General features: G+C 32.0%; 1 protein-coding gene across 1 annotated transcript; it reads left to right on the top strand.

Annotated features, from left to right (window-relative positions):
• Positions 1–19,551: 19,551 nt before the first annotated feature.
• Positions 19,552–20,598, top strand: LOC134697483 (galactosylceramide sulfotransferase-like). The gene has a single exon (XM_063559763.1). It carries the CDS (start codon positions 19,552–19,554, stop codon positions 20,596–20,598), a length of 1,047 nt encoding a protein of 348 aa, XP_063415833.1.
• Positions 20,599–26,953: the final 6,355 nt, after the last annotated feature.

The raw sequence follows: 26,953 nt of genomic DNA on the forward strand, positions 1-26,953 counted from the left end.
TTTTCTTGAAATTCATGTAAGGTATGATACTTTGATGGGGTTATAAGTTTGTATTTGACTAAATTGTATTATCTTCGGCTCATGAAATGTACAAAACCGAATTGTTATGGGTAGTTTTATATTTTTGTGCATTTTTCATTTTAAGAAATGGCAAATTTGAAGCATTGTGACCATTTTGAAAAAATAATTTAAAAATTTGGTATTGTCTATATCTGTATATTAATTTTTTTCAGCATCTTACTTATCTAAAGAACCTTCAAACCATAAAAAGAAGAATACATGCTTAAATATTTTTGTAAAATATGAGATTATTTACATTGACATGTTGAAAAATTCAATAAATGGTCAACTAATGAATTACGAAATCTAGATTAAAGCGTAATAAAAGATATGAAAAATACCTTTAGAGTTGTTTGTTATACTTTAAAGAACGCTAAAATATCAAGAATCAATACATTATGATGAATAGAAGCGGTAAAATTATAATTGTGTATCAATTTTTCTTGATATTTCTGCCTTTTTCGCAAGAGTTATCTCCCTTTTCAATGCAAATCTCTATAGGAATTTTAAATTGTGATTTTTTTAGTCTTCCTCAAGTTAGATTTTATGGGACTTTTTTCTGTGTATATTTGGGGTGTAATGCTAAAGATCAAAACTTAAAAACCTTCTGTTGCAATTACTTTCGGGTTAGGCTCAAATTTGTGCTAGATTGACTGGACTATAATTAACCAATGTTCAAATTTTATAAATTGGTAAAAAGAAAACATTTAAAGATGACAAATATAATTGTTGAATTGAATGAACACCAAAAGGGACGAAACAGTAATCGTCGAAAGAGTAGCCATATCACCATTTTGTGCATGTTTACTTAGGTGAAATTAGAAAAAAAAAATCAAATTAATACTATAAGTCGGATGAGCATTAGTTAAGGAAAAAAACTGAAAATAGTGAGTTATGGAGCTTCTTTTCGAGATATTTGAGTTTTGAAATATGGCTGGAAAAGCCTGATTCTACTTTTTACCTTTTATTTTCATTGGCATTGCTTGGGTTTCAAATCAAAAGAAAAAAATCAAGAATTTGCTTAAAATTTGAGCTATTTTGTCTTATAAAAAAGAAAAAGGGGTGTTATGTGCCATAATTAATGAAAATTAACAGTTAATCATTCACAACAAAAATAAACGGATAATCTGACAACAGTTGAGATCCCGAAACCAAATATGTGTTCACATGCATGAGAAACTTATACTTCGAACGTGGGTGAAGTTGGTATATTGCTCCTCCAGTGAGGGAAATTTTTAATTTCAAAATAGAAATTGTTTCGCCTGTCGATATTGAATAAGGCAATAGTAGTATATTTATTTTGTCTTTTTACTTTTTTAAAATTCTATATGATAGTTTTATTATTGGCAATCATACCATATCTTCTTATCTTATATTACTTGTTGTTACCCTCTATTATACAGAGTTCTATTTTACTATCTTATTGCAAGTACATTGTAACTCAATCACACGGGACAAAATGTGAGCAATGGCATGCTACTGTTCGTCATTACAATATAAGATAATGAATCGATGAGAAGGTGTTTATCCAAAGTTGTCGACCTGAGTAGGGGTTAATTCACAAATGGTTTAGCCCGAGGGGAATAACCCTGACTCAAGTTGACATTTGGATATTTATAGACTCAACAGGCTAGAATTGTTTTAAGTTGCCGAACGAGCCAATTACAATAAAAAGTAAAATATTGTAGTAGAGTGTCAAAACCCTTACATTATAAAACTATTTTGTGTATATTGACATTTATCGTATGTAAAAACATGGTAGACCCCTGAAAAGGGCCGTTTTCAAGAGATATCGTCGACACTAGATGAATTTGAAAGTCTTGTTTGAACTTGTTTCTTAGTCACTTGATGGCCTTTTAACATTGTCGTTTTTGTTTATTTGACGTTAAGTGACGTTATACTTCAAAGAGAGTTAACTTGTGATCATTAAGTTCCGACAAGGGTTATTAACCAGGGAATGAGAGGGTTGTTCGATGTAGGTTTTAAATTATTTGATGTAATTTATCGCTTGGGAAAAAATCGAAATAAAACGTTGTTCCGTATAAGCCAATAAACTGTTTATTATATAATGTAAGGTATACGCTAATCGCAATTTTGTGATAAACATGGGATGAAACAATACTTAAGCTGGTCTACCTTTAATCCCCGAGGGTATCATTAGCCCAGTAGCATGAACTTCGGTAGTTGCACGAAAAAATCCGAACTCTGTTTTTTTTTTTATTTGCTTTTACAATACATTATTTTAAATTTTGGACTATTGCTTCATCATGCAAATCTATGATTACCTGCATGGCTTTGGCTTCAAGTAAAAATGGTAACGTTAACATTATTCCTGCTGACTAGATGTACACAATACTCTTTAAATGTGCGTTATTTCGCCGTTACACGTCTGTTGATCCAATATTGCATTTGATCATGTTTTTTGGTGTCGAAAAAGGAAGCTGGTAATATATTTGATCAAAAACAAGAATTTTACTACAATTTTAAATTGCAAAGGCTAACATATAATCAGTTTCTTTTGTGATTTGTAGTAAAGACAAATAATAGAATTAGAATTGTATTTGTTTATAGCAATGCAAATTGAAATTCAATCAACATGGAAGGAGACTAAATTTACATTTACATTTGCAGTGGTGAATTTGGATACATTGTTCAGGTAGACCCTCTACATCAAAGATTGCATCAGTGATCTACATACTGCTCTTCCAAATAACCATCTTTGTCCCTGAAAATATAAGATGCTATTTTTCATATATTACGATGTAGATATATAAATAATTTTAAATTAATTTAAATGCTTGTGTATTGACATTTATGTGATTATGTTATAGATAATGCATATTTTAAGGTTTTTCTTGTCGTAGAACACACCGAGGGGTGTCAGGATTGATCAAATGAAAGACCGACCGCAGGGAGGTCTTTCTTTGAACAATCCTGACACCCCTCGGTGTGTTCTACGACAAGAAAAACCTTAAAATATGCATTATCTGACTTATATACCGTCAAAAAATATTAATTTTATAAAGATTTGTAAAATTTAGTATCCTTTTTTACCGACAACACTAAAGTGGGATATTCCTTTCTAATGCGTTCAGGTTTTAATACGCCCTGCGGATCATTTAAAATGAGAAATAAAACTCACTAAATAACTTAGATATAAACCTTTTAAAAATTGTTATCCATACACAATAAAATTATTACTTTAACTGCATGAAGTAAGACACAAATGTATTGTTACCATCCGATGACGGTGTATGACAAATACAAGACACATTGTAAGTTATTTATTGTATCACTTAGCTTATGGAAAAGGGGGAGGGGTATGATTATTTTTCGTTTTGTTATGATATTAATATCGCGGAAAAGTTGTTATTTATTTAACCATTTCACTTGAATCGAATGAAAAATTCAGAAAGAATATCTTTCGAATAGCAATACATTTTGTTAAAAGATAATCGGGATAAAATTATAGACCCTCCGCACCCGACCCTTTCGTGAGTTACGTTAATGTTATTCAATAGAATATAAGATTATTTTATTAGTTGATCATTTGATAGAGTAAAAGGTATACATAAATTTTAAAAAGTTACGAACTGACACGAAGACGAATATAAATACATGTAGGTCACAGTATGATTTCCTATTCAGTGTGTCTCGTTCTGAACATGCATGAAATGAACATGCATGAAATATTTGCCACTGGACGTTAAGCAATCAACCTATGCAGTTTGACTCAATAAGATTTTCAAAATCTTACACACGAATATGTTAAATCTGGATTTATTTTATGAAAGTCTACATTAAAATTATTCTGACCTATATGATAATGTTTCTTTATCATAGTGATAAATCAACAAAACTTCACGTTATTTGTTTCTAAAATTAAATTGCGGGTCAACAATGACGGTTTCTTTTACATCTATCATCGGTTGAACTTTAGAAACAAAATTTCCATATAGGCAACAAAAAACTATTAGACGAATAAAATTTTGAAGTAAATCATAGATTGCATGTTTATCAAGGAAAATAATGACCTTACACATGTCATTATGTTATGCCTTGGAGCATATACCATTGAAACATGGTATCGTCCGGGTTGATTCTGAAAAAGAATGACCTGACGTTCTGAAAGAAAATAACTCCATATAGGTATATAATATAAGATTAAACAGTCACTAACGATTAAAACATTTGTTTTTGACTACGATATTTCCCCTTGTACAAGTATAGATTATCGGGTTTACTAACAATTGGTATCGTAAAATATCATCCGCGAGTCACAATATGAACTTTGGCGAGATAGCTAAACATTGTGTCCTCCGGCTGGTATTACGATAAACATACGAAGAAAACCCGATTATCTGTTTATCGTTCTTTTACTTGTCTTTCCCCTCTTCCGATGACAAAAACAAGCTTGATAACGTCTCCTATCGCATTGTGACGTCGCTGATAATGCCTAATATCTTTTTGAAGCCTTAATATGGGAATTACGGAGAGACAGAGCAGGGTTTTATGCGTAGGGAAGAACGATAAACTGCAATATTAAATTTCAAACAAAAATTCTGTATCTGTCAAAGGATCCTTTATTTTCAAATATTCAAGCAAGAGCTTTTCATTTTTCATTCTTTGTAGAGCTGTTAATGCATTATAAAATGTATCTCAGTACATTTATACTTTTAATTGTATTTAAATCTTAATTGGTATCTTTTTGCCAGAAATTGAAAATTGACATTACGAAAGTTAAATCATCAAGTTTGTCTTAGATTCTAGTTTGTTGCAGTGTATCTGTGACAATATCCTAGAAATTATCAAGTATTCGAGCAGACGTGTACACTTCTTTTCTAATCATATTCGTTATCTCAAGTTCTCTTGGATATATGAGACATAAGCACGCACTGAAATGTGATTGTTATAAATCATCTACTACCCCTGTCTTCTGCAAAGGTAAAAAAATTGAAAGCTCACAGTACATGTTATATGTAAATATAACTAATTCAGAGATTAATGATGATAAAGTGCAATGGGTCGTAACCAGTGACACAATGTTCATGTATGTATGAAGTGAACTTTTGAGGTTCATTAAATAGATGAAGTTTGAAGTTAACATTTTATAATATAGCAAACACAATAATTTCTAAAAAATGCTATAGTACTATATTAAACGTTTATTTATTCACATCATGCAAAATGTTTTTTTTTCAATTCATTGTAATCAGATGTAATCATGATTACTTTGCCAATGTAATCATTAATTTAATCAGACACTTTCAGAAATGATGTAATCATTAATTTAATTTAATCGTTAAATGACAAAGTAATTGTAATTTAATCATATACATTGAAAGTAGTCGGACTCATCTCTGCTGTTGTGGTTTGGTTGAAAAATGTGTTATGTTGTATCGTCTGTTGTCCATATAATTATGAAATTACTTTTCATTACAATAGTTGTCCTGAATTTTTTTTAGACGAGTATTGTGAAAGTTATTGCTTTGAGTTCGAGGTTACATATAAGTTACTTAAACGCGTCACTTTTTGTGTCATCATGTGGTGTCTATCATTGATGTAATGATTATGTTCATCACTAAAAAAAATAAGGATACTCCTGACACAAGGAAGACTGCTTCATACCTTGGACTTTTCCTCAATTTTGACAGAGATTGACAACTCAGACTAACATCTATGACAAAGGGGATGATTTCAACATCCGAGCTTCCCAATTATCCATTTTCCATTTCAAAGCAGTAACATACCTTCTGCTCAGTCGTATTGTTTTTCGAATCTTAATTGATACGTTATGCTCGTGCATGTTCTAACTATACTGACTTTATATACAGGAGTGTACTCCTTACGAAGAAATTGCTCCGAAAGAGTTATGAGAAGTAAAGATTGAAATGGACACCATTATGAATTGGTTGATCTATACAATGTCTCCGTGTCTAAAATAAATACATGTAATTACATTTTTTCCACGTCTTAAATTATGGTTTTACATCTATGTCGTCTTTCTGCTTTGTAGTGAACTTGTTCCAGGTTAGGGGGAGGGTTGGGATTTAACATGTTTAAACCCGCCACATTATTCTGTATCCAATTTTTATAATAGATACTACCCACTTAAGTATATGTAGTATGCATTCGTATTTAAAATGAAATACATAAAGAAACGTGTATGATAAAGTGATAAACAAAATATCAAGAAATCAAGGATGACTAAATGCAAGTGCAAGAAGAAACTCACCTTTTTATCAATACATTTAAATGATTTAATGAATAAACACTTTATATAAAAACTGTTTGTTACTATTTACATAGGAAGATGTGGTGTGAAATGCAATGTGACAACTCGCCATCCAAAAAAAAAAACAGTTTATAAAAGTAAACCAGTATAGGTCAATGTACGGACTTCTACACGGCGCATTGGCTTACACTGAACAACAAGCTATAAAGGATCCCAATATTACTAGTGTAAAACCATTCAAACGGGAAAACCAACGGTCTTATATTTACAATTTATGATTTACGTTCGTTTTTCAACCGAGAATAGCAAAACCTCATGAAGTATATCGTTGGAGTTATAAACTACATTTAATCATCCCATGTGCCATGATTGGCTATCTCTGTTTTTTCTTAACAAAGCATGGTTGGTTACATGTTATGGATTTACTTTCTCTCAAGTAAACGGAATCAGAAAAAAAATCACTATGCCATGTCGAATACATAAAACTTGACAAAGAATATGAAAAGTGTTTGTAGTAAAGTACGGTTCCATTTTTCAAGTACAATGTTCATTCATTGAGTCCATTGGGTAAAAGAAAAGGCAGGATAATCAACTAGGGGGGAGTCAATGAACAAAATATGTGAATTTGATTTTTTTTATCCTACATTGAACTTTTGATGTCGTCCCTTGATCTAGAGGAGATATTTATATACAATATTTAGATGTTAAAACTGTTAAGATTTTAAAGTTTAAACTTTACTTCAAACTGCAGAAAATTATAAAACAGTTTCACATGCACGTTTATAAAAGCTAGAATTGTGATTGGAATCATGTATGCGAATACGACGATGGAAGCTTTAAACGACTTTAACCAGCTACGTGAATATTATTCAGTCCATTCAACGTTAAAGTACGTGTGTTCTATTTTCGCAGGTGTAAGGTCGAAAGTTTGAATTGACCAATGAAAACGATCGTTCCTTAGAGAGTTAATCTAATAAAGTGTGTTTGACTGATTATGTCGCACGACCTTTTGATATGCTTGTCCGCAGTTACGTTTATAAACCGATACAGTTAATTATTTCTGATATCTCGACTTACATCTGGAAATAGAAATGAGGGTTGGTTGATTCAACAATCTGTGATGAAACAAAGGAGGTAAAACGACAAGTTTCTTATTCAGTAACCTCTTATTCTTCCGGGCATATGAGTTACTTACTAACTTATCATCTTCATCCGCAGTGGTAATTAAGGCCACAACAAATTATCTCCATTTCTCCTTTGCCATGTACTTGGCCTGACCCAAGGTGTAATCCATCGCTTCCTATGCAGCTGCTATAATCCCTTGCCAGGTTATTTTTAGTCTCCCTGGTTTTTTTCCTGGAGGTGTCCAATAAAGAGTTGTTTGAGTTGTGCAGTGTTGTAGCATTATCAGTAAGTCAGCAGTTAAATGAATACGTTTAGTTTTACAGGTCCCTTGCTTTCCTTTCCCGTAGTGTTATTCTCCAAATAAATGTCAATAGACTCTACTGTTAATGTCTAATCACAAGACAGGCCCTACGTTTCTGATCAATCTGAAAGCACAATCATCTCTCATAATAGCAATATCGATCATATAGCGGTAAAACACAAATTGATATAATGAAACCATTAAGAATGTATTCTTCTATTGTTTCGGGTTAAATTGGAACTATTTGATAAGAATAAAAGAGTGATGTGGATGACCTTCAATGGTAAAAACACCAACAATATGAATTGGTTTGATAAGAAAAACTTGGCCGACAACAGCTTTAATGGTTTGGCTCCATGCAGTACTTTCAATGTCTTTTCAATTAACGGGTGAATTATATATATTGCAAATATTACAATAATTAGCTAAAACTGTTTTAATTAATGCATTATTTTCAAATGATTTCTTAAATTTAGTCGAAGTACAACAGTTCCTGCAAAGATTACGCCGATGCACAACAAACTTCTGAGTCTACCCATATCATTCTTAATAAAATGGTTAAATTAACATTAAACAAGAATGTATCCACAGTGTCTCTCATTGGTAATCATACCACATCTTTCTTATTTTTATGTTTATATGCCGTGACATTAATATTATCATAATAAACAGTTCAATAGGCTAGCAGGCCGACAAGTCAATCAGCTGACAATTAATAAGTTAACAAGTCGACAAGTCGACAAGACGATATGTTTGGATGTAGAAAAGTCGACAAGTAAGCCGTTAATAGATCGACTTGTGACATATCTTGTCCGGGTATACTATTTTCCCGCTGCCTTGACAATCAATGGCTTTTTTATGCTAATTTGTCGGGTTACTCGATTCCAGATTCACATTATCTTTTCTATATTAGTTAGGTTGACATGTTGCCAAGTCAACAGGTCAAATGATCAACAGTACACATTTCTAGTAGAATACTATTTTTTTGTAGGTATCAATTCATTGTTTTACAATTTTTTGGTAACAGTTCTATTTTTATATATCAATTCGTTTCATGTTTTTTGTCTAGATTTATTCGACAACCCTTAAATAAACTCATCATACATACAAGGATTCAAATTTTGCATACACACCAGACGCTTATAACCCAACTCTAACGCAATCTCTTTCCACTAACCTTACAACTTGTTCTAACCATTAAACTTATCATTAATGTTAACTTTTTTAAATGTTTTACCATTCCACCCGAACTACACTACCCAATTTCATAAATGCATCAGTTGATTTCTTCATCTCCAGCTTACTGTATGCTTATGGAGAGATATTAATGTCTACCTTATATTCATAGTCTGACAGTAACGTGTGGTTTACCTCAAATAGATAAAGCATGTATTGTATGAAGCACTTTCACTATACGTGTGTACACGATCAATCATTAAACAATCATTAATGCTTCTTCGAATCAAGTTACATCTCCTTATTTTTACATATACAATTTTTCAGTGACCAGCGTAATGGATGGTTAGACAGGAGGTTTCTTGTTAACAGAAGTTACGCTGGTTGTGCTCAAGACTATGGGTTGTTCGTAATAGCGGATACATACAAGCCTTGTAAGTGGGAAAAGAGAGGATCTGCACCAGTATTCATTTACACTCGAAACAACACTCCAAGGAATTACAACCAAGGTAATATGCTCGATTATATTTAGAACAAATGCAACCATGATAATTTGTACCAATAATTGTTCTTTTTCATTCTTTCATATATATATATATATATAAGGGGTTTAATCCCTACTTTCGCCTTAAATTTGATTTGATCTGATTGTTGTGTATTTGTATCCTGCGCTCTTCACATACGAAACTTTTGATATAAATTCTGAAGGAAAGTGCATTCATAAGATTATTAACATTACGTGCACTACAAATGTTGAACCACTTTATTTATCCTACAGATTTTATAAATTATTGGCTTTAAGATGACTTCATCCATGCCTATATATCTAGCTATTTTTAGAAGGGTGTGTTGTTGAACTGATTTTGATATAAAAGATTTTTCATTTGTAAAGGTTATGCAATATTGATTATATATAGGTATATAGGATATTTCTGCACGGCTCGGGTGACCCTGATTAACCCGAATGACATCATGTGTTAAACATACATAAACGTAAGATATAGGTGTTGAAAATCGTTATGAATACTGCTTTACTGTAATAGAGTCCTCATTTTTTTTTATTGCAATGAGTATTCGTTTCGCCCTTTTCAAAATTACTTTAGGTCAATAGGGACAGTTCACTCATAAAATTAGAATTCGAATATCATACAAATGTTCATGATTTTACTTATTTGTAGATTCCGATACTGCCGAAACAATGGTTATTTCTGTGTTGATGGATATGTAAATTCAAAGAAAGAACAAGAAGATAAGCACGAATTAGCATATTAATAAAATCTTCATGAAACAGTCGACTTTCATTTATCAATCGAATGTTAAAAGGAATCACCAAAGCAGCAAAGTATGTGAACCTTAACTAACCCATTCAATGCATTTTGGAGTTTGTTGTAGGGCAGAATAACAAAAAAAACGGCTCCCAAGTTCTTCTGGGAAGGGAAGTCAGTATCAGTTCTTTAGTGAGGCATTAGTTTGTCGAAGTTTTTACTTCAAAAAATTCTTGATGCCTGACCTTTTAAAAACATAACGATCTATCTAAATTAATTGTTATGACAAACATTGTTGTGTGCACAGAAATTATATACCTCACAATCATTCAATACATTAAATATAGTCGACCTATAATATTGGTTATAGCTTCTAAGAAATGGACTTAACCAAAAAACCAAACATTGACCAATGAACCATGAAGATGATATCAAAGTCAGATGAACCATGCCAGGCAGACATGAACAGCTTAAAATCCTTCCATCCAACAAATTTAGCTGACCTATGCTTATAGTTTAAGAAGAACAGACCAAAACACAAAAACTTAACACTGACCACAGAACAATGAAAATGAGGTCAAGGTCAGATGATATGCCAGTTTGTGCATATAAACTGAACAATTATTCCGTACACCAAATATAGTAAAACTATTGCATACTGTATTAGAAAAAACAGACAAAACACAAAAACACACATACCAAATATTGTTATTTAATAATTACTCATAATCAGAGAGACATTAATATTAACACTACAATCAATCTTTTGTTTCAAGTTATCACTGAACAATTAAAATGAGGTCAAGGATAATGGACATGTGCCTTTCGGAAACGTCGTAACATAAGGCATAAATATATAAACAAGAGGCTCTCAAGAGCCTGGATCGCTCATCTTAATTCTTTTGGTTAAATCTCTCATCAATGATTATTTTGGCTTTTCAATTTATTTAAATGTTCTTTGGATCGTGCTATTTTCTTGAAAAACAAAAAAAAAATCATTTTCTCCTATGTTCTATTTTAGCCATAGGAGCTATGTTTCTTGACATACAAGGAAATAAATATAAAATTTATACTAGATACTCTGAAACTCAAGTCTGAGTTTGGCTGAAATTGATACAGCAGTTTCAAAGGAGAAGATTTTTTAAAGTAAGTCAACATGATGAACAAATTGTGAAAAAAGTCTTTAAAGGGCAATAACTCCTTAACGGGTCAATTGACAATTTTGGTCAACTCGACTTATTTGTAGATCTTACTTTGCTGAACATTATTGCTGTTTACAGTTTATCTCTATCTATAATAATAATCAAGATAATAACCAAAAACAGCAAAATTTCCTTAAAATTATCAATTCAGGGGCAGCAACCCAACAACAGGTTGTCTGATTCATCTGAAAATATCAGGACAGATAGATCATGACCTGACGAACTATATTTCCCCCATGTCAGATTTGCTTTAAATGCTTTGGTTTTTGAGTTATAAGCCAAAAACTGCAATTTACCCCTATGTTCTATTTTTAGCAATGGCGACCATGTTTGTTGATAGATCAAAACTTCGGATACAATTTATAAACTAAATACCCTAAGGAACATTCAGTTAAAGATTGGAAGTTTTTGGCCCAGTAGTTTCAGAGGAGAAGATTTTTGTAAAAGATTACTAAGATTTACGAAAAATGGTTAAAAATTGACTATAAAGGGCAATAACTCCTAAAGGGGTCAACTGACCATTTCGGTCATTTGACTTATTTGTAAATCTTACTTTGCTGAACATTATTGCTGTTTACAGTTTGTCTATATCTATAATCATATTCAAGATAATAACCAAAAAAAACAAAAAAATACTTAAAATTACCAATTCAGGGGCAGCAACCCAACAACGGGTTGTCTGATTCATCTGAAAATTTCAGGGCAGATAGATCTTGACCTGATAAACAATATTACACCTTAGTCAGATTTGCTCTAAATGCTTTGGTTTTTGAGTTATAAGCCAAAAACTGCATTTGACCGCTATGTTCTATTTTTAGCAATGGCGACCATGTTTGTTGATAGATCAAAACTTCGGATACAATTTATAAACTAAATACCCTAAGGAACATTCAGTTAAAGTTTGGAAGTTTTTGGCCCAGTAGTTTCAGAGGAGAAGATTTTTGTAAAAGATTACTAAGATTTACGAAAAATGGTTAAAAATTGACTATAAAGGGCGATAACTCATAAAGGGGTCAACTGACCATTTCGGTCATTTGACTTATTTGTAAATCTTACTTTGCTGAACATTATTGCTGTTTACAGTTTATCTCTATCTATAATCATATTCAAGATAATAACCAAAAAAAACAGTTTGGTTTATAACTAGTTTGATATGAGCGTCACTGATGAGTCTTATGAAGACGAAACGCGCGTCTGGCGTACTAATTTATAATCCTGATACCTCTGATAACTATTTACACCACTGGGTCGGTGCCTCTGCTGGTGGCATTTCATCCCCGAGTGTATCACCAGGCCAGTAGTCAGCACTTCGGTGTTGACATGAATATCAATTATGTGGTCATTTTTAGAAATTTCCTGTTTACAAAAGGTTGATTTTTCGAAAAACTAAGGATTGTCTTATCCCAGGCATAGATTACCTTAGCCGTATTTGGCACAATTTTTTGGATTTTTGGGTCCTCAATGCTCTTCAACTTTGTATTTGTTTGGTTTATAACTTGTTTGATTTGAGCGTCACTGATGAGTCTTATGAAGACGAAACGCGCGTCTGGCGTACTAAATTATAATCCTGGTACCTTTGATAACTATTTACATTCAGAATATCGTTTTGAGTTCGTCTCTTTGTAAAAAAAAAACCAGGACAAATGTTATGTCTGACAACTAAACGATGAAGTTATTGTTTGCACGACCATCTCCGTATAGGAGATGTAAAGAGTATAAACGGTAACGTATTATATTCTTTTAGAAGTTTAGAAGACTTTTACACGAATTTCGAAAATGTATTTAAACACACTGCAATTATTTATAAAACCAATATATGAAATTACATTCCACCCAAACACCAAATTACACCGCTCTTAAAATTAGTAAAATTAGAAAAATACCAAACACCGCGGAAAATTCAAAACGGAAGGTACCTAATCCATTGGCAATATTAAAAGCCCAAACACATCAAACAATTGGATAACAACTGTCATATTCCTGACATAAACGGGCGAATCGTTTAAAAAAAGAAAAATACAAAATTAATAAATAGGTTCTTCCATCATCTTAACATTTTTTCCGACGCCTAGAATATTTTGTGGTATGAATCAATACCCTCACATGTTTTAAACAATACTTAAATATTTTGTGATAGACTATAAAATCTTCTCATACACAAACATATTTTCTATTTGAGATAAATTCGAACTGCTAGACTATTTTGTAGAATGATAATTGCTATTGCGTACGAATCAATACCCGCACATGTCTTAAACAAGACTTCAATATTTTGTGATAGAACTATAAAATCTTCTCATTCAATTTTCGCTTCTCAATAAAAGAAAAATATCAATTTTAATTTGGTTGACCAGCTGTTGGTAATAAGAAGTATGACAACCAGTACGCAAACTAGAAAGAATTACAATTAAAGTCTCTGCTGTATAGTTATATATCGGAATGGGATGTCCATGTGGAAATACTACATCAAGGTAACTTAAATTATATCTTTTTTCATTTTTTTAGCCATGGCTTTGTCAGTTTGTTTTCGATTTATGAGTTTCACTGGTCCTTTGGTATCTTTCGTCCCACTTTTAAATGTAAAACATTAATTAACATTCTTCAGTTATGTCTTGATTAACAATACGACAAACTCATTAAAGTTTTGAAAAGACTCCACCTCTTTAAAATTGTCTGTCTTTAATTGCAAGTTATATAAGCTTAAAGTTTTCGACAAACTGAGAGTTTGTAACCCAGGAATAGATAACCTCAGCCGTGTTTGGTACTCCATTTGGAATTTTGGGACCTCAATGCTGCATCAACTTTGCATTTGTTTAGCTTTAAAACTATTTTGATCTGATCATTACTAATGATTCTTATATAGACAAAACGCGCGTATGGCGTACTAAGTTATTATCATTGTACCTTTGAATTGTGTCATTTTCCAATGAATATGGGCATTGATGTTTTCAATACTGGAAATTTTAGAAAAGGAGTTATCGTATTTATGTAAGGGTCTACGGCTGGCAATGTTTATAAAGTGAAAGATAAAATTACTGGACAACAATTTGATTTAAATCGTCATTAAAAAAAGATGTACTAACGATGAAATAAATATTATGTGAAAAGTTCCTTTTTGAATTTTTTTATGGAAAAAAAACTGGCTTTTTTGTTTGTTAAGGGATTTAAAAGATATGAACGGGTTTTGTTTGTTATGATGAAATGTTGATCAAAGGAGTAGGTCCGGTAAGAACCGATTTTGGCTTTAAATGTCAAGTTCTTCTGACGAAAGATTTTGACCACTTTCTAAACACATTAGTGTCTATTTCATTTGAACTAATTAGTTGATATGAATGATTTTAACGGTTTAGTCATTAAAAAAGATCTGATTCAAGCTTTAATATTGAAAATCTACCAAATATGCCTAAAAATGTCACTTTTCAGATGTTATTTGTCCAAAATGAAAGTGGCCGTTTCCGTTTTCATCCTCAACCTTTATATATGTTATGTATTATCATCAAATACAACTTACATATAGAATAACCACACATTGTCTCGAAATATCAATATTATTTGTACAAGGCTTAGGAACAGGTAGAAAGCGAGGCTGTGCCGAGCATTTCAACCTGTTTCGAGCCGAGTAAAAATAACAGATTTTTACATTTCGAGACAATGTATGGTTATTCTTTATATACTGCAACTCTTAAAACGGTTCTAAATGAAGTATTTTGAGTAAAAACATCATTTCTTAATTTGAAGCGGACGACGTTAAATTTCCGCGAACCTGTATGTTTTATTGACGTCAAACGGTCAGTGACTGTATATCACATATGAGTATACAGTCAATGCAATTTGACTGCTCAAATAGCACAGCTGTAGTATATAATTCAATATTAAGGATGAATACGAATGCAGCCATTTTTACTAAAATTTAACTAAAATGCTAGAATTGTGAAGATTCCAGTAATTAAGCATGACTTAATGGTGCTAGTTCTTAAGATATGTGCATTGTATTGTCACAAACAGCCCATGCAGAAGCATTTTACTGTCCAATAAATAGCTAAAAGTTTACATTTTAAACATTTTGTAAAACTACCATTTTTGGGGCCAAAAAGAGGTCTTAATGGACCTACCCCTTTCTATAGACATGCTACAGGTTTTATTTTTAAGACAAGTCGTTACGATCGGTCGTATAACTAATGCATTGTTTTCGATTTGCACAAAAACTGACATAGATTAGGAAGCATAAAAAATCCGCCATTTATTAGGAAATAACAAAACTTCTCATAGATTAGGATTGTAATAACTTTACTATAAAGTTGGGATGGCGTGACGTCGTACTTGCCATAGATTAGGAATCTGCCATAGATGTGGAACCAACCATAGATATGAGTCCTCAATATATCGCCTCATTTTATTTTACAGGAAAACGCACATGTATCTTTTTTTTTATAGTGCAGCCTTTTACTTCATGAACATCTATAAAGGTACAATTCTACTAAATATTAAACACAAAAATACCAAACTCTATTAAAATGCAAAGCAGAAAGTTACCTGGCAAAATAAAAAGCTCAAACACATCAAATGCATGGCAAACAATTGTCGAATTCGTGACTATGTACAAGCATATTCTTATGCTAAAATACAGAAATTTAGATATAGCAAAAATAACCTGGTGATACAGCTAGCTTAATCTCTATAATATGAAAGACGCGTACAATTGACAAGGACTTGTGAAATAAATGGTACAAATGTCAAGATGTATTGGAACAAATGCAATCAATATACTGTTATAAACTAAATCCCAATAAAACATACAACTATGTCAACAAAGAAAACCGAATGGCATCTACACATTATATGAAAGCACGTAGCCAAAATTTAAAGACATGAAATAAAGTACCATAGGATAATAACACAATGGCGAGAAGTATGCTAATAAGTACCGAGCCGTTAGAAGAATAATTATATAACCAAAAATTTACTAAACAGTAAAAGTTGATAAATATTCAAAGATAAACCAAAGAACACTATTACACGTAATAACATTAACGGTACCAATTTGTCTGCACCAGATGCGCATTTCGACAATGCATGTCTCTTCAGTGATGTTCGTGGCCAAAATATGTACAATTCAAAGGTTATATAAAAAATGAAGATCTATAATCCAAAAGTTCCAAAAAGTATAACATTCCTTAATTTATAATATTTTTTATCATTTTGTAAGACAAAAAAATCCGTATTTTCATGCCAGTACCGGAGTACTGGCTACTGAACTGGTGATATTACTCAATTTATTTCACTTGACTGGGCGGAGTTTAACCGGTTCGCTCATAATAAACCAATCCATCTATAGTTAGGGATTTAAGGACAAACTCAAAAATGAAGTGTCCAGTCATTGTTTTGAAAAATCCTTTGATGACACTGATAGGTGATTAGAAATCAGTAATAATTATAACGGCAATCATCCTTATCACACACATCTTATAATAGACTGTCCTCATGCAAATTAAAACGCAAGTTCCGCACGATCAGTTGAAATAACATTGGTAATACCCTCGTGAACTAACAGTCCACCATTAGAGGCATCGACCCAGTGGTAGTAATAACATTAACGGTACCAATTTTTCTGCACCAGATGCGCATTTCGACAATACATGTCTCTTCAGTGATACTCGTGGTCAAAATATGTACAATCCAAAGCGTATATAAAAGCTTGTAATTTAGATTTTAATCACAGAGAATATGTACTTCAAGACCATAGAATACTTTTTTCATTTATTTTGTAACCTAATAACAAATGATAATATTATAGAAATCTTATATGAACAAATGTATAATAAACAAAAAGAAAGAGGAAAGGTATATTCATTTTTGTCTTTATAATGTTGTATACAATATATTCTTCAATATATGACGATTTTCCATTTGATCAAAGGTAGATACCCACTCTCTCTCTCAAAGATTTCATGCGAAAAAGGGGAGGAGCAAACTATTATGTTTTTATTTAAGCGAATGAAAATAGGAAAGCAATAAAAAGTATTCTCTTCTAGCTTCGCAACATACAAATAATAAGTATTTATCCATATTAATAAACAACAATGAGATTTACTGATCATTTGATAGGCAAAAACGTATTTCCAAATTTCGCCTTGTTTTAGAAAAAGGTGTGTTTTCTGTGTTCTGCTGATTTGGTTGGCTTGATGTCTCTTTTACACATTCATTACTCAAACATGTTTTTTCTTCAAAAATGTCATTATGTTTATCAATACAACTGAACAATTTTTTTGTGTCCTTTATTCTTATGTTCAAATGTAGGCACTAAATGAAAAAAAAATAAAAGAGTTATTATACTGTCACAGGTACCAGTCTTGTATTGTATCTTATGTCTGGTGGATGTCGAAATTCGACCTGAATTAAGATAAGTTCATTTTTTTTTAAATTCTTGTCACAATTACTTTTTTGTATGTTTGATGAAAAGTTCATAGTGAACTAAAACATCATTTTCTGTATTTTTAAAAACATTGCATCATCTTATAGATATCAAAACAAGGAAAGAGGAAGGCTAACATAAAAAAATGTGTCTATTCAGAATTTTATTTCTTAAACATTTTGAATTACAGCTGTTTTGCATGTTAGGCTTTGGAACACTTAAATCAAAAGGACATTAAAAATATACAAAGAAAAAAAAAACATTTAACATGTAATTACGATAAAGCATAAATAATTCCTAGGATCTCAACTTCAAGACCATAATGAGTCAAATCTGAAAAGACTTATTTATCGTCGACATACGTTATTCTCCTGAAACAAAATGTATCACACCATTTTATGTTCACTATGCAGACAGGTTTTTAATTGAAACATATTGAAATAAACAAATGTTTTTTCATAGTAAATACAATACAATTACTGGACAGTTGCTATCCATTCGTTTGATGTGTTTGTGCTTTTCATTTTGCCATTTGATTAAGGATTTTCGTTTTGATTTATTTTCTCTGACCGTTTCTATGCATGTTTGTGTGGTTTTTTTAGTTCAGTTTAGTTTCTGTTGTTCCGTTGTTTTTTTTTGCTTCTAGTATATCTTTCCCTCTGTTTTAGTTTTTATTTTGGATTTATTTTAAAATAAATCGATTTATGACTATTGAACAGCGGTATACTACGGTGTTTTTTTTTTCATGTAAGATAAATCGTACGATGTACGTTTTGTTAATACCATACACCCATGACATGGTCATAACATGTTATTTCGAGATTTTCAATGATTGTGCAAACGTTAGGATGTTTCTAAGCTGCAATCTCATCGAAGGCCTTGAGATGAGATTTGGTCCGGAAACATCCTCGAGATTGAAAAACGTCGAAAATCTAGTTCGAAATTCCATTTATAATCTGTTGAACGCAACATTGCCTATAACGCCTTTTGTGTATTACATTGACAAATGCACGTGCACACTTAGTTTCTGATGATAATTTTCAATCTAAAGCGAATAGCCCGATATAAAAAGATTAAAGAAAAAAAAACAACGGAAAATTTACTGATCATTATGTTTATTGTTAAACAGAAAGAATAATCTTGTGAACCATTAAATAGTTAAACTTTGGATGTAACGCCTATTATGATTGGCTGACGTTATTTTGTTATTAGCCCATAGACATAATTTAGTCATATGACTGTGACGTCATCAACGTTTTTGAATGGTTTTATACGGTACAAAATGGAATTTAGAATTAAATTATAAGAAATGACTGTAATATTTTTTTTGTCTATTCGAAACAACATAAAACAAAATGTGGTGCAAACTGTTAAATAACCCGCTACGCGCATTATTCAACGTGCACCAATTTTTTTTATATTTTTTCTTCATATACATAAACAATATTACAGTCATTCCTTAAATGGTAAAGTAAATAGTTGGCATCTTAAATTGTGTAGATCTCTAAGTACCATATTTAATCTTTTCTGTCTTATGATTAGACAGTACCTTAAATCAAGTCCACCTTTCTTCTTTCAGATGCATATTAATAATCATTTTATTGATTGGACTCCTGAACATTTGGTATCAATGTTATGACATACGTATCAAAGGATTACTATTTAGACGTACAAACATAACAGAAAGAACTTTGGCAGCAAATGTGTCATTATATGACACAGTAACCATAGATATAAATAAGAAAGACATGAAATTGACTTATGTAAATTCGACAATGAAACCAAGAAAGGTACATGAAGATGTGTGCAAGGATCGGATTAACACTGTTGCTTTTTTAAAAGTTCATAAAGCAGGAAGCTCCACAGTGATGAATATATTTCTAAGATATGGAGATTCTCATGGACTGAACATTGCATTACCCAGGGTTCCTAAACCAAAAGAGGACAGTGGTAGCTGGAATTATCTCGGCGTAGATACATTTTTACAGAAAAAAAGACTTATTCCAATTCCTCGAAACGAAACATATAGCATTATATGTAACCACGTTGTTTACAGTAAAGACAAATTTACAGAAATACTTGGTCAGGATGCCGTAAATATTGGAATAATACGACATCCAGCATCACATTTTCTCTCTGGAGTATATTATTGGCATGTACTTGATAGAATAAGAGAGAGAATAAAGGGAGAAAACGACAATGAACGTATGTCCATGTATTTACAACACCCGGATTTAAATAAACGTCTAATGCACAATCGGATGTCCTTTGATTTTGGACTCCCAGTCAAATATTTTGACAACGATACTGCAATTGATGAAAAACTTAAATCACTGGATAAAGAATTTTCTTTGATAATGCTTTTGGAATACTTTGTCGAATCTCTGGTACTAATGAAAAGAATATTATGTTGGGATCTAAAAGATATATTATTCATGCCAATAAATGCATATTCAAAGAAAAAAGGAAACAAAATTAAGTTATCACCAGATGATATCAGCAACCTCCAAAAATATAATTATGCAGATTTTAGGTTATATCAATATTTTGAGACGAAGTTTATGAGACAACTTAATAAAACGAGCCACAATTTCCATGAAGAAGTTGAAAACTTTAAAGCCGTGCAAGAAACTGTATCAGTTTATTGTAAAAATAGAACAAAAAATCAACCTGCCGAAGTACTGACAATCGACGAAACTGTTTGGAATAACTCTTTTAATATAACTGTAAAAGAATGTAAATTCATGATGGAAGATGAACTACATTTATTGCAGCGATTAGGAAAAAAAGCCGAAAAAAAATATCATCAAAAATCGAAATAAAATTGATTGATTTAGATATTGAATAACAGAAATTAATATGAATATTTTTTTATAAATTATTATCAAACTTTAAAGCTATATTTATGCACTGAGATCTATGTTAGTAATACTTAGCCTACGTCATTTTCGAAATTTTAGAATTGAATGAGCGTTGCTGTGTTCGGGGTTTATTGTATAATTTCAAGAGTTTTATTGTTAAATCGGAAAAGATTGATACGATTAATTTCACATCATATTGATGATTATATCGGTTATTAAATAATACGATTAAAACAGTCCTAATACTTCCATATCGGCATGTGTCCTACTGGTGACGTTTTCTTGGTCATATAAATCACGTGATCTATATTGCGTTTCGGCCCAGTCCAATATTCCAATACGGACTGGCAATGAATCCTGAATTACATTTAAACATATACTGTAAATGTAATTCAGGACTCATTGCCAGTCCGTATTGGAAATATTGGTCCTATATTCACATCATTGCTAGTCCGTATTGGACATATTGGCCCTATATTCACATTTGATGAATGTAATAGATTATTCAGAACAAGTCTCTATTGAAAAAGTAGAACTATTTAATAAAAGTGTTATAAACTGGGTTTTTTTCTGTATTGGCACAGGTATAGATAATCAGTCAGCTGTATTGGCCCTCGACCCTACAGCAAATCTTGAATCTATACCAGTGCTAATACAGAAACAGCCAGTTAATTTCACTATATTATTCGATAAATTTATATATAATGATATTTGATATATCCTTATGTACTATTGGTGTTTTGTACAATTTTTACATTTCTATTCTAAATATCAGTACAACAATATTAAATCTGCAAATTTGATATTTTTCTGTTCGACCTTCGCCGTTAATCGATCTCATGCTAATAGAAATTTACAATAACTACTTGATTCGAGTACCGAGTACGACTACAAATCCTAGAGGTAAGCTGTAGGGGTGGTCTCAAAACTATTTGTACACATATTAATTTTACCGTGTTACATTTTTTCCTTACAATGGGAAAGTGCAAAACAATTCATCATATAGTTGAAGAAAACGCTTTTTCATTCCCTCTTTATAACAGATAACAAAAATCAGAGTCTTTTTGCTCTTGTTATTTGATTATTTCTGTATGTTTTTTTTTATTCTAACTGATGAATTTCTTTATGGTTATTCTATTATCTTCTTTAACTTTTCAGTTTGACAGGTTTTTTTGATAACGCAATTGAAAGAGTGTTCTATTGTTATGCTTTTACTTTTCTACATTTGCTAGAGATATAGGGGGAGGGTTGAAATCTCATACACATGTTTGACCCCGCCGCAATTTTGCGCCTGTCCCAAGTCAGGAGCCGCCTTTGTTAGTCTTGTATGATTTTAAATTTTAGTTTCTTGTGTATAATTCGGAGTTAAGTATGACGTCCATCATCACTGTACTATTATGCATATTTTTAGGGGCCAGCTGAAGGACACCTACGGGTGCGGGAATTCTCGCTACATGAAGACCCATTGGTTGCCTTCGGCTGTTTTCTGCTCTATGGTCGGGTGGTTGTCGCTTTGGCATATTCACCATTTCCTTTCTCAATTTTATGTAAGCTTTTCTGAAAACAATCTTAAAAAAGATAACATAAAATTGAGAACAAACGATACAAACTGTTGCATACTTATTCTGGTAAATTATAGATCAAAATGAAAACGAAAAATAAAAGAACGAATTAAAACGACAGGACTGTGTAGTGTGTGGGAAAAGAATTGATGGGATGTGGAGGTTGATGTGGCTTCAGGGGGATCTTTATTTGATAGTATATAGCCATATAAAAAAAAATTTAGAACTGTGCATTAAAAGGGAATACGTTTTAGTTTTCTCGTTTGGTTTGCTTCACATAATTATGTCATTTCCGGCCCCTTTGTAGCTTATTATTTGAAGTTTGTACGCAGAACTATACATTTTGTAGTGTTATAACTGTTGGAAAGTTGCCTTGTTGGAAATCATATACCACATCTATTTGATTTAAATTATTCTTTGTTTTATGATTGTTTGACATTTTGTGTTTAGTTGTTTTCATAAATCCATAAATTATGTTGTTTGTATTTCTTATTTGCGCAACGACAACCTTGAACCATAATCGTTTCATCACTTTCAGATGAATCTAAGCGTTTGAAATGACTAATAACAGAATACCTAGTTTCCGTTGAACATGCTAATGGCGTTTTGAAATGCTATAAAGTCATGGGAACTATTTGAAGGCATCCTCGTTACAAACTAAAAGTCATTGTTGGAGTTTGTGAGAGTTTTGTTAATCCCCGAACGAACTTTTCAATTAGTATTATAATGATTACAACACAATGTTTAAAATGGTTTTTTTATATTGTTTTGGGATATCCCCTGACTTTTAAACTGTCTTGTTATGACTCGGAACCGGACTCGGATCGGAGCCATACAGTTATTGAAAATCTCTATTGGGATGTCGATATATCACTACCTACACTGTGTCCAGTGATCTAGCCCACTTGACCACCTAGACTTCAGCCTTCTGTGACCAATTACTAGTACTACCTTTCCCGCAGAATGATTTTAAGTTGTAACACAGTACATGACACATTTGGAATGAAGACGATAGTGATTGCAGTTCAGCTAAATTAGTTTTCGTAAAGGATCGTAATGCAGTCATAGGTATTTGTACGTCAAAACGAAAGACAACTCTTTGACAGATCCATCAATAGGATAAACAGTGAGGGGATACATCATGGAAAACACATATTATATTCATAATTACACTAAATATCACTACAATAAAAATTCCATCTTTATGAATAATTTATCATGACGGGTTACGACGACAGATAAAAACTGACATGGAAAGGTTACCCGGCCACCAGAAGCTTTATAATTGTAAAGCCTAGCTAGGTGGTCGAGTGGTATATCGCAAGGCGATTTTGTGCCATGATATCTCAGTAGCATGAGTTTGAATTCCGGCAAGTATTTTTTGGTGCTGATTTTTAATTTACTGTTTAATTATGAATATGATATGTGTTTTCAGCCATGTATTACCTTCAATTATCTATTGATGAGTCTGTTACAGATCTAACATTGTTGGGCTGTTATTAAGAAAAAATATATATATAGAATGTGTTTTCAGCCTAGCATTATAATATAATTATTATTTCTGTTACTAAATCTACAAATTTGATGATTTTTTATGTCTTGTTTCAATATTATACAAATGTGCTGTCTACTTAATACTCATTTGTTGTCACCTTTTCGGTTATTAATTTTGTCTGAGTTTAGTTGTTTTGTTAAATATTTCTACATTAAATCATTAGAATTATTTAGTGTATTGCTGACTACTAATTTTAAACCGAGTTATACATGAATCTGCTGTCATTTTATACATGTGAGATTTTAGATGTGTTAAGCAATGAGGTCCAGCGGCATTTATAAAGTGCATCTTGTTGTACTCATTATAGAAATCTGGATCAGTGCGAGTCAAATCACGGAATATACGATGTACCCAATAATATCCATAGACATCAGGTGGATACGGTTTAATAGACCACCTCTTACGAACCTCGTGTCTCCACCTAGATATTAGGTAAGAGGTATTTGTAGTTGCAATGAACCAGCTTGATATATGGGGCATCTCGTTTTGGGTCACATCGGAGTCCCTTCTTTCGTATGTGAAAAAATTACTCCTTTCAGCTGCACTATCAATCCATGACACTAATGGTTCATTGCAATGAACAGTTGCATCAGCCCAAATTCCTCCATACTGTGCCAGTAATTCTAGTCGAATGATATCAGATTTTGCTTGAATGATGGCACTGTTCCAGGCTTCGTCTGAATAGTATATTCTACGGTTGATAATAGCCTCAGCTTGTTTCATGTCGAGAATAACAATTTTGAAATCTGTGTTTAGTTCACTCCATGATTTCAAACAAGCACGTTGAAGTTCTGGAGCTTGCTCAAAGCCTCGATCCCAAAACATCCAAATCACACGTGGTATTTGTATCTCTTTCGTGAAAAAATGAATATAGCAAAATAGTAGAAAGAGCAAACTAATGACTGAAGAAGTTTTCAAAAATATTTTTCTGAATGGACGAATTAAATACATATTGTCTTTACCGGTACTCTTATATTTCGACAAATCATGTCAGGTGTTATTTGAAATTGGAAGTATCGTACACCTTCGTCGTAAAAGGATGATCGTTTCCTACAATAGACAAAATAACAGTTGAAGCATGTTAAAAAATAATAACTCTAGCTATCCCGTTGCATGGTTGGAATTTATTTTGTATTCAATTGTATATATGAACATATATATCAAAAGTTAAATCTGCGTTTAAGTGTGTTTTGAATAAATATAACTGTCAAATCTAGTTTAAATTTGCCCTTAGAGGTTTTAACGATTGTCCTATAAGGCTCAAAAAGTATCGGAGGTGTGGTTACCCAAGTCATCATACTGTCACTCTCTGGTGTTATTTTTGAAATTTTTGTTTTAATAGAAAAAAACATCATTAATCAAGATTTCTTTTCGAAGTTTACCAAATTATAATTCAACATTGATCCTTGTGCAATAGACAAAGTAATAACATATGATAAAACAAGACCAATAAAATTCATAGCGAGGACAGGCAAAATAAAAAGGAAGACTTAAAACAAACCAATGCTAATCAGAATACTAATGCTTTAATAGGCAACATGAACACAAGTGAACTCTCGTGCTCCAGATACCCGTATGATACAATGGAGAGAACAAACATAATGCAACAAAAAGGTCTTACATCAATAAATTATTATAATAGCAACGCATAACATATGAATGAAGAAATGTCAAGCAACAGCTGCTCGAAAATTGCTTTATACAAATAGAAATGAATCCACAATTGGAAAAAAAGAGTTTTACGTAAAATTTATTTCAACGTCCATTTCTATGTGAAAGTGAATGTATGAAGCAGATGTAACTGTTTGTATTGTATAAGGCTTTGATCGCTGTGCTATGATTTAAATTGTATCTGATCACTCACTCCTATAGATGGATAATAGTGTATTGGACGTTATAATTAAGGACACGAATGCTGAAATTGATTGACGCAATATAAATAGTCCATTACTATGTTATTTTAAACCGTCAAATAATGACTTCGTATTCATAAGAATAGTACAAAAAGAATGCATGCCGTGTCTGTGTAAAGTTTAGTGATCAATATTTTCATACATCTATTGGTTGTTATTTCTGGAAATAATGTCATTTATCTTTATTTTATATGTACATTTGTTTTGTCCTTCTGTTTTTCTTCAACTTTGTATTAATATGATTAATTTAATATATACTAGTCAACATAAGAAACGACACAAGGCACTGTATTTTCCATATAAAATGAACGTCATTAAGCCAAAGTAAATAAATTCATTATAGATAACAGGATTGAAATTTTGTATCTGCGCCAGAAGGGCGTTTCGTCTACAAAATACTCATTACCAGTGACGCTCGAATATATACAATGTATCTTTTTTTTTTAAAAAGACCAAATAAAGGGCGAAATTGAAAAGCTTTAAAGAAACAAAAAATCCTAAATACTTTGCAAACATTAGTTTATCTATTTCTGAGGTAGAAAGACCTAAGTATTTCAAAAAAGTTTTGTTAACAGATAATTTATCATTATGACCATATTAATGATAATTCGTGTCGAAACAGAAGTGCTGACTATTGTGCTGGTGATACCCTCGAGGGAATAAAAACTCCGCCAGCAGTGGCATCAACCCAGTGGTTGCAAATAAACTCATCACTGATAAGGTTTTTGCGTCGGAACTAAACACATTTATTCTAAAAACAGTTGTTGGCATGACACGGGTTATGTTCTTCTCATATATGTTATGATGGTGTGATACTAAACCCCTAACGGGAAGGATTGTGCCTGATGTTCATATGATGAAATCATAATCTTTCAGTCAATTTAATTGAAGTCTGGAGCTGGCATGTCAGTTAACTGCTAGTAGTCTGTTGTTATTTATGTATTATTGTCATTTTGTTTATTTTCTTTGGTTACATCTTCTGGCATCAGACTCGGACTTCTCTTGAACTGAATTTTAATGTGCGTATTGTTATTTTTTTACTTTTCTATATTAGTTAGAGGTATAGGGGGAGGGTTGAGATCTCACAAACATGCTTAACCCCGCCGCATTTTTTGCGCCTGTCCCAAGTCAGGAGCTTCTGGCCTTTGTTAGTCTTGTATTATTTTAACTTTAGTTTCTTGTGTACAATTTGGAAATTAGTATGGCGTTCATTATCACTGAACTAGTATATATTTGTTTAGGGGCCAGCTGGAGGACGCCTCCGGTGCGGGAATTTCTCGCTACAT

This window comes from Mytilus trossulus, chromosome 14 (genome assembly GCF_036588685.1).
Source record: "Mytilus trossulus isolate FHL-02 chromosome 14, PNRI_Mtr1.1.1.hap1, whole genome shotgun sequence".
Classification (NCBI taxonomy): Eukaryota; Metazoa; Mollusca; class Bivalvia; order Mytilida; family Mytilidae; genus Mytilus; species Mytilus trossulus.